Source organism: Oncorhynchus clarkii, chromosome 27, assembly GCF_045791955.1.
Source record: "Oncorhynchus clarkii lewisi isolate Uvic-CL-2024 chromosome 27, UVic_Ocla_1.0, whole genome shotgun sequence".
Lineage (NCBI taxonomy): Eukaryota > Metazoa > Chordata > Actinopteri > Salmoniformes > Salmonidae > Oncorhynchus > Oncorhynchus clarkii.
In genome coordinates this window covers 23,288,995-23,301,633 of record NC_092173.1, presented here as the reverse complement: position 1 = coordinate 23,301,633, position 12,639 = coordinate 23,288,995, and the positions used below count along the sequence as shown (strand labels likewise).

The following is a 12,639-nucleotide window of genomic DNA, read 5'->3' as shown; positions in this document are numbered from 1 at the left end:
ACGAGTAATGAAAATAAAGCTTCCATTAGTGATATCATATTTAGGAATTTATTCATGGCTCTGTGCGATGTACAGTAGGCCTACATGTGGTTACAGCTACCCAGCTCACTCCCTTTGATAGCATGTTCACACCTTGATTAACCATCTGAAGTAAATCCCACCTTGATGGGCGATGCCCCAGGTCAGATATCAGTGCTAGGCAAGTAAGGACATTGTATGGGGAGCAGCTGCAGCCTCAGCCCCTGGTAATTAGAGGCAGAATCTGTTGAAACAGATGCAACAGCCGGTAGTACTTGATTTAGCTAGTCGTCACAGTCTGGATCATGCTCTCTGTGAATTAATCAGAAATTAAATCTCCAATTCACAACACCTAAGAGACCATATCCTCCCATCCCACCCTCCTCCCCTCCCCTCCCTAACAGAAACACAGACAAATCAGAGGGAGCAGATTTGCATTTAAGTCAAAACACTATGTCAGGAATAGCAGGTGTTGTATTTGTCCTGTCTGATCTGAACAGGAAATAACAATGAACTGCTCATACTTTTGCAGAAAATGATATTCAACGCTCACAGATGAGTATTTTCTCTTGGGCAGATTATACAAATAATGTCTACATACTTCAACTTATCTATTTACATGGATATTGGAACAGATGTTTCAAACATACATTCTCAGTGCTGAAGATTACATTGCTCATTATTGCAATATTCTTAATTAAATGATGCACTTTTTGTGCTTTTCATAATTTATATGCATCAATGACAAAAATATGTGTAAGACAGTATGGTATAATACATGTGGTATATGCACAGATCTGCACAGACTTTCATGAACCACACAGAACCTATGGTTGAGCCAAATCACTAAACAGCTAGCTCGTATACAAAAATTGCATTAAAAAAAAAAACGTTTACAGTGACTGCATACAGCTACAGTTATCTGCCTTTTGAAAGGATTAATAATTAATTGCATTTTCTGATCATGTGAGTCCATTCCACAGCAACACAATTCAAGTCGTGGCTGAAACTGAATTGAAGAGTCGAAGATCGATCAAGCTAATCAGCTTGTAGAGTCCATGATGAAGGTCTCAAAGTCTGGGTTCAGGTCAGTCACCAGGGCGTCCACAAAGTCCTCAATGGTGGGCTGTCTCTGCAGCATCCCTGTGTCACACAGATACACGGACAGGGATTGAGCATATTGCCCTTTAAAAAAGGTTTATATGATGTCACTGAAGTAAAACTCCTCCAATGAACTGAAGTGAAACACCTGAGTTACAACATAAAAGCAGAACTTTCAGTTAAATAAGATATAGCTTATGGCCTGTAGTGGATATCAGGTAACACGGAGCAAATTCATTAAATGCAAGAGTACATAGAGAAGTGTATTAATGTACCTTTAAAGTTGTCCTCAAGAGTAAACACACCTAAGTTCTAATTTGTTGTTTCAACACTGCAACAGTACAAATGTCAAAAGGTGTGATATTTTTAGGGGGTAGAGTGTCTCTATACACATATAATCTCCTTGCTAGCCTGCTCCAGTATGTTTCTAACAGGCCATTCGGAGCAGCTCTGGGAATATGTGTCTGGTAGCTCATGCACGGAGCGCAGACTCTCTTCACAATTCCGCTGCACTCTCGCTTTGAAGTCAGTTCATTTCCCCCTTGTGTTGCTGCCAATGTAAATAAAAAATAGGCACTCCCCTCTCTCCCTCCTTCCTGCATGGGTCACCTCCAACACACACCCACACACACACACGTGCAATAGACAGGCACTAAAAAGAAAATGTAGATACAATATTTTAATCAAAATTCAGGAACAAAACACTTGCATTTATAACCACATGCAAAGGGTTCCAATAATAAAACACACACACCCATACACAGAGACTCATTCATGCATGCATCTCCCCCCCACACACACAGCAGGGAGTCCATCTCTGAGAAGTTAGCCTTCCTAAAACTGGCTGAGCAGTTGGAAAATGAGCCCTGAATCAGCTTGGCCCTGGCCTGCATTAAACTGGATGCCTCCCACACTGGAGCCTTGCATGAGAAACAGACCAGGGTTCATCTTCCACTTTAGCCACGAGTCAGAAGCAGGTTTCACGCTGCCTGCCCGCACTCCCTCCCTCCCAACAGCTAGATAGGGGTACAAACCAGAGCACAGTCACAAGACCTCTGAACCAAGGTTCTAAACCTACATGAAGGTGGTGGCTTTCAAGTACTTGTATGATAGGGGTTTATTAAAAACTAGATCATGCTTGATGTTCCGATTGTAAGCATTGTGGGGCTACACATTTGGGTGAGGTTTTTTTCTCGCCTGAGTAGCCTCATTTCACTGCCAAAAATAAAATTAAACCATCTAGTGTTCAGCGAGATAACAACACAATGTCAAATACAGGTAGCATAGTCAAATAATTAACATCCAATCACATTAACCATTACTCTCTCGTAGGAATTCCACTAACGGTCCGTATGTAGCCAAACGTAGCTGCTGCTCATGTTGGTATCTGTACTGATGGCGCAAAAGCCATGACAGGGAGACATAGCGGAGTGGTAACGCGCGTTGCTCCCGATGCCACTTGGGTACACTGCACCATCCATCGAGAGGCTCTTGCTGCCAAGGGAATGCCTGACAGCTTGAAAGACGTTTTGGACACTACAGTGAAAATGGTTAACTTTGTTAAAGCAAGGCCCCTGAACTCTCGTGTATTTTCTGCACTATGCAATGATATGAGCAGAGACAATGTAACGCTTCTACAACATACAGAAGTGCGCTGGTTATCAAGGGGCCAAGTACTGACACATTTTTTTAAAATTGAGAGACAAGCTTAAAGTTTTCTTCACTTACCATCATTTTCACTTGTCTGACCGCTTGTATGATGACGAGTTTCTCACACGACTGGCCTATCTGGGTGATGTTAATTCTCGCCTGAATGATCTGAATCTAGGATTACAGGGCTCTCTGCAACTATATTCAATGTGCAGGACAAAATTGAGGCTATGATTAAGAGGTTGGAGCTCTTCTCTGTCTGCATTAACAAGGACAACACACAGGTCTTTCCATCATTGTATGATTTTTTGTGTGTAAATGAACTCAAGCACACGGACAATGTCAATTGTGATATAGCGAAGCACCCGAGTGAGTTGGGAGCGCAATTACGCAGGTACTTTCCCGAAACGGATAACACAAACAAGTGGTTTTGTTATCCCTTTCATGCCCTGCCTCCAGTCCACTTACCGATATCTGAACAAGAGAGCATCATCAAAATTGCAACAAGCGGTTCTGTGAAAATTGAATTCAAATCAGAAGCCACTGCCAGATTTTTGGATTGGGCTGCGCTCAGAGTACTGTATCCTGCCTTGGCAAATCACGCTGTTAAGACTCGGATGCCCTTTGCAACCACTATGTGAGAGTGGATTCTCGGCCCTCACTAGCATGAAAACTAAATACAGGCACAGACTGTGTGTGGAAAATTATATAAGAGCACACCCTTCTCATTAATGGTGAGTTATTCACAATTTTCGATGAACAAAAGGTTTTATATGTAAGATGGTTAAATAAAAGAGCAAAATTATTGATTATTATTATTATTTGTGCCTTGGTCCTATAAGAGCTCTTTGTCACTTCCCATGAGCCAGGTTGTGACAAAAACTCACACTCATTCTTATGTTTAATAAATGTATCGTATAGTGTGAGTGGCGGGCGTACAATGATGGCAAAAAACAACATTTGAGAGTGCACTGACACTGGTGCTAGAGGGGGTACGCAGCTGGAGGTTGAATGTTTGAAGGGATACAGGACTATAAAAAGTTTGGGAACCACTGACCTAGAGGATGATACAGCAGTAGTACAATATTTGGCTAAACCTGCTATTTTCAATTGCAGAAATCTATGGACTATTCAAAGCTACATGTTTTTCTTTCCTCACAAAACTATGACATTATAGGGCAGTAATATAATATTGCATATATGAACCTTAGAGGGCTAACCACTAAATGCTATGCATGCACGGTTTACCTCAAATGGATTTTCACAAAAACATGACATCATTGGGCTGGGAATGGTGAGCTCATCTAAGTATCTCACCATAGATCTCACTCTGCAGTCACTGATCTGGATCCACAAGGCTGTCTGCAGCATCACTAGCACTTTCTCTAACGACAGCTATTTCCAGACACCTCTCCACAAGGGGATTTGCAGTGGGCTGGCCGGGAGCCTGCAGCCTGCCGTGCTGTAGGTTAGTGTGTTAAATAAGCATGGAGACTAATCTGCATAACCAGAGTCACAATGTGACAAAGGAGCAACCAGCAGGTAAACGCCAATGATGTATATAAACACCAGATTGCAAATTCTATGTATTGACCAATGAGAGGCTTTGAAGCCACCGGTAGGTCATATTGGTACTCCTCAGAAGGAGTAGTCCTCCATAGGAATGAATGAATGAAATTCTACAGTATTTTAATTGTTTCAAGGACAAAATTACATAGATTTTTTGTTGTAGTGGGGACAGTGACATTAACACTAATACACACACGTTTGGACACACCTACTCATTCAAGGGTTTTTCTTTATTTGTACTATTTTCTACATTGAAGAGTAATAGTGAAGGCATCAAAACGATGAAAAAACATGTAATAACCCCAAAAAAATTAAACAAAGAAAAATATATTTTGAATTTGAAATTCTTCAAAGTAGCCACCCTTTGCCTTGATGACAGCTTTGCACACTCTTGGCATTCTCTCAACCAGCTTCCAATAGTCTTGAAGGAGTTCCCACATATTTAAAAAAAAAAATATTTTTTTATTTATTTCACCTTTATTTATCCAGGTAGGCTAGTTGAGAACAAGTTCTCATTTGCAACTGCGACCTGGCCAAGATAAAGCGTAGCAATTCGACACATACAACACAGAGTTACACATGGAATAAACAAAACATACAGTAGAACAAAAGAAAACAAAAAGTCTATAAACAGTGAGTGCAAATTAGGTAAGTTAAGGAAATAAATAGGCCATGGTGGCGAAGTAATTACAATATAGCAATTAAACACTGGAATGGTAGATCGGCAGAAGATGAATGTGCAGGTAGAGATCCTGGGGTGCAAAGGAGCAAAATAAATAAATAAATACCAGTATGGGGATGTGGTAGGTAGATAGATGGGCTGTTTACAGATAGGCTATGTACAGGTGCAGTGATCTTTAAGCTGCTCTGACATCTGGTGCTTAAAGCTAGTGAGGGAGATGTGAGTCTCCAGCTTCAGAGATTTTTGCAATTCGTTCCAGTCATGGGCAGCAGAGAACTGGAAGGAAAGACGACCAAAGGAGGAATTGGCGACCAGTGAGGTATACCTGCTGGAGCGCGTGCTACGAGTGGGTGCTGCTATGGTGACCAGTGAGCTGAGATAAGGCGGGGCTTTACCTAGCAGAGACTTGTAGATAGCCAGTGGGTTTGGCGACGAGTATGAAGCGAGGGCCAATCAACGAGAGCGTACAGGTCGCAATGGTGGGTAGTGTATGGGGCTTTGGTGACAAAACGGACGGCACTGTGATAGACTGCATCCAGTTTGTTGAGTAGAGTGTTGGAGGCTATTTTATAGATGACATCACCAAAGTTGAGGATCGGTAGGATGATCAGTTTTACGAGGGTATGTTTGGCAGAATGAGTGAAGGATGCTTTGTTGCGATATAGGAAGCCGATTCTAGAGTTAATTTTGGATTGGAGATGCTTAATGTGAGTCTGGAAGGAGAGTTTACAGTCTAACCAGACACCCAGGTATTTGTAGTTGTTCACGTATTCTAAGTCAGAGCCGTCCATAGTGATGCTGGGCGGGCGAGCAGGTGCGGGCAGTGATCGATTGAATACCATGCATTTAGTTTTACTTGCGTTTAAGAGCAGTTGGAGGCCACGGAAGGAGAGTTGTATGGCATTGAAGCTCGTCTGGAGGTTAGTTAACACAGTGTCCAAGGAGGGGCCAGAAGTATACAGAATGGTGTCGTCTGCGTAGAGGTGGATCAGAGAATCACCAGCAGCAAGAGCAACATCATTGATGTATACAGAAAAGAGAGTCGAAAGCCTTGGCCAGGTCGATGAATACGGCTGCACAGTAATGTCTCTTATCGATGGCGGTTATGATGTCGTTTAGAACCTTGAGCGTGGCTGAGGTGCACCCATGACCAGCTCTGAAACCAGATTGTATAGCGGAGAAGGTATGGTGAGATTCGAAATGGTCAGTGATCTGTTTGTTAACTTGGCTTTCGAAGACCTTAAAAAAGACAGGGTAGGATAGATATAGGTCTGTAGCAGTTTGGGTCTAGAGTGTCACCCCCTTTGAAGAGGGGGATGACCGCGGCAGCTTTCCAATTTTTGGGAATCTCAGACGATACGAAAGAGAGGTTAAACAGGCTAGTAATAGAGGTTGCAACAATTTCGGCAGATAATTTTAGAAAGAGAGGGTCCAGATTGTCTTGCCCAGCTGATTTGTAGGGGTCCAGATTTTGCAGCTCTTTCAGAACATCAGCTATCTGGATATGGGTAAAGGAGAAATGGTGGGGGTTTTGGCGGGTTGCTGTGGAGGGTGCCGGGCAGTTGACCGGGGTAGGGGTAGCCATGTGGAAAGCATGGCCAGCTGTAGAAAAATGCTTATTGAAATTCTCAATTATAGTGGATTTATCGGTGGTGACAGTGTTTCCTAGCCTCAGAGCAGTGGGCAGCTGGGAGGAGGTGCTCTTATTCTCCATGGACTTTACAGTGTCCCAGAACTTTGAGTTAGTACTACAGGATGCAAATTTCTGTTTAAAAAAGCTTGCCTTAGCTTTTCTAACTGCCTGTGTATATTTGTTCCTAACTTCCCTGAAAAGTTGCATATGACGGGGGCTATTCGATGCTAATGCAGAACGCCACAGGATGTTTTTGTGCTGGTCAAGGGCAGACAGGTCTGGAGTGAACCAAGGACTATATCTATTCCTAGTTCTAAATTTTTTGAGAGGGGCATGCTTATTTAAGATGGTGAGGAAGGCACTTTTAAAGAATAGCTAGGCATCATCTACTGACGGGATGAGGTCAATGTCATTCCAGGATACCCCGGCCAGGTCGATTAGAAAGGTCTGCTCGCAGAAGTGTTTCAGGGAGCGTTTGACAGTGAGGGGTGGTCGTTTGGTCGCAGACCCATTACGGATGCAGGCAATGAGGCAGTGATCGCTGAGATCTTGATTGAAAACAGCAGAGGTGTATTTGGAGGGCGAATTAGTTAGGATGACATCTATGAGGGGGCCCGTGTTTACTGATTTGGGGTTGTACCTGGTAGGTTCATTGATAATTTGTGTGAGATTGAGGGCATCAAGCTTAGTTTCTAGGATGGCCGGGGTGTTAAGCATGTCCCAGTTTAGGTCACCTAGTAGCACGAGCTCAGAAGATAGATGGGGGGCAATCAATTCATATATGGTATCGATGGCACAGCTGGGGGCAGAGGGAGGTCTATAGCAAGCGGCAACAGTGAGAGACTTGTTTCTGGAAAGGTGAATTTTTAGAAGTAGAAGCTCAAATTGTTTGGGTACAGACTTAGATAGTAATACAGAACTCTGAAGGCTATCTTTGCAGTAGATTGCAACACCACCCCCTTTGGCAGTTCTATCTTGTCGGAAAAAGTTATAGTTAGCAATGGAGATTTCAGGGTTTTTGGTGGTTTTCCTAAGCCAGGATTCAGAAACGGCTAAGACATCTGGGTTGGCAGAGTGTGCTAAAGCAGTGAGTAAAACAAACTTAGGGAGTAGGCTTCTAATGTTAACATGCATGAAACCAAGGCTTTTACGTTTACAGAAGTCAACAAATGAGAGCACCTTGGGGGTGGGAGTGGAGCTAGGCACGGCAGGACCTGGATTAACCTCCACATCACCAGAGGAACAGAGGAGAAGTAGGATAAGGGTACGGCTAAAGACTGGCCGTCTAGCACATTCAGAACAGAGAGTAAAAGGAGCAGGTTTCTGGGCACGATAGCATAGATTCAAGGCATAGTGTACTGACAAAGGTAAGGTAGGATGTGAGTACATTGGAGGTAAACCTAGGCATTGAGTAATGAAGAGAGAGAGATAGTCTCTAGAGATGTTTAAACCAGGTGATGTCATCGCATATGTAGGAGGTGGAACAACATGGTTGGTTAAGGCATATTGAGCAGGGCTAGAGGCTCTACAGTGAAATAAGACAGTAATCACTAACCAGAACAGTAATGGACAAGGCATATTGATATTAGAGAGAGGCATGCGTAGCCAAGTGAACATATGGGTCCAGTGAGTGGTTGGGCTGCTGGGGACACGGCGATTCAGACAGTTAGCAGGCTAACAAGCTAACAGTTAGTAGGCTGGGGTTAAACAAGCTAGCAGCTAGTAGACCGAGGCAAGCTAGCAGTTAGCAGGCCGGGTTAGCAAGCAAGCAGTTAGCATGAGCTAGCAGTTACAGACCGGTCAGGTAAGCTAGCAGTTAGCGGGCCGGGGCCAGCAGCTAGCAGTTAGTAGACCGGGGCAAGCTAGCAGTTAGCAGGCCGGGTTAGCAAGAATTCAGCAGAGGCTAGCAGTTAGCAAGGGCTAGCAGTTAGCAGACCGGTCAGGTAAGCTAGCAGTTAGCAGACCGGGCCCGGCAAGCTGGCAGTTAGCAGACCGGGTTAGCAAGCAAGCAGATAGCAGGGGCTAGAAAGTTAGCCTTTGGGGTACGTCACGATGGGGGTAAGTCTGTTTTTGCCTCTTCGTGCGGTGACGTCGATAGACCAGTCGTGGAATTAGTAGGGTTCCAAGTAGCTCTAGATAGCTAGCAGGCCTAGCTGGTTAGCATAATGGACCTTCAGCGAGCATTGTGCCTGAGGGGCCTATTGGAGTCCACGGGCAGATTATGTTGGTATTCCGGCCGTAGGGGATCTGCGGGGTTCCATGCCCCATACCGGGTGTAGATGGGGTCCGGATATTGTAGCCTGGCTGGGCTAGCTTCAAGCTAATTGGTGCTTGCTCTGGGATGGAAACGCTAGCCAGGAGTAGTCATCCGGGATTGCGGTTAGCTAGTTGTGAAGATCCAGATGAAAATGTTCAATTTCCGGTAGGAATCCGGGGATAAAAATAACAGGTCCGTTATGCTCTGGTTAGAGTCATGTTGTTCGAACTGACGAGAGCTTTCCGAGCTGAAGGTTAGCTGATGACCACTGGCAATGGTTTGCTGACTGATAGCTGGTAGTTAGCTGGCTAGCTTCAGTTGAAGCTGAGCACTTGCGGTTTAAGTCATCCCAAACCACCTCAATTGGGTTGAGGTCGGGTAATTGTGGAGGCCAGGTCATCTGCTGCAGCATTCCATCACTCTCCTCGGTCAAATAGCCCTTACACAGCCTGGCGGTGTGTTGGGTCATTATCCTGTTGAAAAACAAATGATAGTCCCATTAAGCGCAAACCAGATGGGATGGCGTATTGCTGCAGAATGCTGTGGTAGCCATGCTGGTGAAGTGTGTCTTGAATTCTAAAAAAAAATCACTGACAGTGTCAGTAGCAAAGCACCCCCTCACCATCACACCTTCTCCATGCTTCATAGTGGGAACCACACATGCGGAGATCATCCGTTCACCTACTCTGCGTCTAACAAAGACACGGTGGTTGGAACCAAAAATCTCACATTTGGACTCATCAGACCAAAAGGACAGATTTACACCAGTCTAATGCTCGTATTTCTTGGCCAAAGCAAGTCTCTTCTCATTGGTCCTTTAGTACTGGTTTCTTTGCAGCAATTCAACCATGAAGGCCTGATTCACGTAGTCTCCTCTGAACAGTTGATGTTGAGATGTGTCTGTTACTTGAACTCCGTAAAGCATTTATTTCAGCTGCAATCTGAGGCTCAGTGAACTCTAATGAACTTATTCTCTGCAGCAGAAGTAACTCTGGGTCTTCCTTTCCAGTGGCGGTCCTCATGAGAGACAGTTTCATCAAAGCGCTTGATAGTTTTTGTGACTGCACTTGAAAAAACATTCAAAGTTATTTTAATGTTCCACATTGACTGACCCTCATGTCTTAAAGTAATGGTGGACTTTTGTTTCTCTTTGCTTATTTGAGCTGTTCTTGCCATAATATGGACTTGGTCTTTTACCAAATAGGGTTATCTTCTGTATAGCACCCCTACCTTGTCACAACACAACTGATTGGCTCAAAGCATTAAGGAAAGAAATTCCACAAATGAACTTTTAACAAGGCACACCTGTTAATTGAAATGCATTCCAGGTGACTACCTCATGAAGCTGGATGAGAGAATGCCAAGAGTGTGCAAAGCTGTCATGAAGGGTGGCTACTTTGAAGAATCTCAAATATAAAATATATTTAGATTTGTTTAATCACTTTTTTTGGCTACTACATAATTCCATGTGTGTTATTTCATAGTTATGATGTCTTCACTTATTCTACAATGTAGAACATACAAAAAATTAAGAAAAACCCTGGAATGAGTAGGTGTGTCTAAAATGATTATTCATGCCACGAGAGGTACTGGATCCTGGCAAATGGTTCTGGAACTAAACAGTCCAAAACAGAGGTGCCGGATCCTGTTGGAAAACATAAGTGAAACCATAGCAGTAGAATAATCATTCTTGTTTACACAAAAAGAGACAACCCTGTCAAAGGCCTGTGAGCTATGTTCTGCTCCTGCCCAGTCTGGCAACAGAGAATGATGGATTTGTCAAATGAGTCATATTGCCTTTAGATATTGGCATTCTCCATTCACAATGGCACTGCTCTGAAGTATGAGGCTATGCCCATTACATGTCATTATATATGCCAATAATGTTAACCAAAGTGGCTAGTAAATAAAAGTCTTTCCAAAATCAAATTACCACAAGGTGGGGCTTTTATTATTTTAAACAAACACCAAGATTTAACTCTAAACTGGGTTAGGTAAACAGGCTATTAGGTTAAGTTTAACCAAGATGTCCCTTGATGAAGGTTATTGCACAACCTGCTTAAAAGGCTCCCAAGACACTCCAAAACGACCACTGTGCGCTGAGGAGGAGTGTTTTTACGTCCGGATGAAATGCATGCCCAAATTCAACTGCCTGCTACACATCCCCAGAAGATAAGATATGCATATGATTAGTAGATTTGGATAGAAAACACTCTGAAGTTTCTAAAACTGTCTGAATCATGTCTGTGAGTATAACAGAACTTATTTATCAGGCGAAACCCAGAGGACAAACCATTCAGATTGTTTTTTTGAGGTCACTCTTTTAAATGGGTTTTCATTGGGAATCCAGATTTCTAAGGGACCTTCTTGCAGTTCCTATCGCTTCTACTGGATGTCAACAGTCTTTAGAAATTGGTTGAGGTTTTTCCTTTGTGTAATGAAGAAGTACGGTCATCTTGAATGAGGGTCACTTGAAGTGTACTGTTAGATTGAGGCGCGTGACCAGAAAGCTAGCTACAGTTTGTTTTCCTCCTGTATTGAACACATATCATCCCATCTTCAATGTTATCGATTATTTACGTTAAAGAAATACCTAAAGTTGTATTACAAAAGTAGTTTGAAATGTTTTGGCAGAGTTTACAGGTAACTTTTGAGATATTTTGTAGTCACATTGCGCAAGTTGGAACCAGTGTTTTTTTGGATCAAACGCGCCAAATAAATGAACATTTTGGATATATATCAACGGAATTAATCGAACAAAAGGACCATTTGTGATGTTTATGGGACATATTGGAGTGCCAACAAAAGAAGCTCGTCAAAGGTAGGACATTAATTATATTTTTACTTCTGCGTTTTGTGTCGCGCCAGCAGGGTTGAAATATGCTTTTCTCTCTTTGTTTACGGAGGTGCTATCCTCAGATAATAGCATCGTTTGCTTTCGCCGAAAAGCCTTTTTGAAATTTGACGTTGGCTGGATTCACAACAAGTGTAGCTTTAATTTGCTATCTTGCATGTGTGATTTCATGAAAGTTTGATTTTTATAGTAATTTATTTGAAAAGTGTCCCACATATCCCAGGGGTTAAAGCAGACCGGACTCATACATCAATGGGTCTATATGGCATTAAATGTATAATCCATTAGTTCTGTATTCTGAAAAAGAGCAATTTGCTGGGACAGCAGAAGTATTATGTTTCAAAGGTCTTTTATCCATGGAAAGAACAATTACTTGTCAGTCTGAGCTTTCTACAGAAGAAAATGTTACAGTAGTCCAGCTGAGAGGCTATATGCACGATTTGTTGTACAGTGATCTTTTGCTGAACAGTTGCGTAACTAATCTGTGCTTAAAATACAGGTACATACGGAAGAACTAAAGGTCCATTAAAAACATAAAAATTACTGAAATAAAGGCTGCATTTAGGTAGTATGTGCAGTGCAGCACTATTTATTTACATTACAGAGGGTGGTGATGTGTATCTCTGTGGCTGGCTAACAGCAGAGTAACAAAAGGGTAATGAGGACTCAGGGGGATGGACGGAAGGGAAACGGACTCCGTCTCAGTAGAAGCTGCCTGCATCAAAGTGCCAGGCTGAGCCACATTTGTTGATCAGCCATTAATCCCACTACTTCTAGAGTGCTGCTCTGCTGTGTCATCTGGTGCTGGGGGAGCCCAGCCTGGCCACACCTTGGGGTTTAGGCTTGTCCCAGACTGACTGACTGACTGACTGACT

The 12,639-nt window shown here is 43.0% G+C and overlaps 1 protein-coding gene across 1 annotated transcript in view; it reads right to left on the bottom strand.

Annotated features, from left to right (window-relative positions):
* Nucleotides 1–29: 29 nt before the first annotated feature.
* LOC139385900 (mitochondrial intermediate peptidase-like) overlaps nt 30–12,639 on the bottom strand; it is a 44,344-nt gene continuing 31,734 nt past the window's right edge. The window contains exon 19 of the mRNA XM_071131193.1: nt 30–1,161. Within this exon, the coding sequence (XP_070987294.1) occupies nt 1,061–1,161 (101 nt within the window). The 3' untranslated portion in view covers nt 30–1,060. The remainder of the gene's footprint in view (nt 1,162–12,639) is intronic.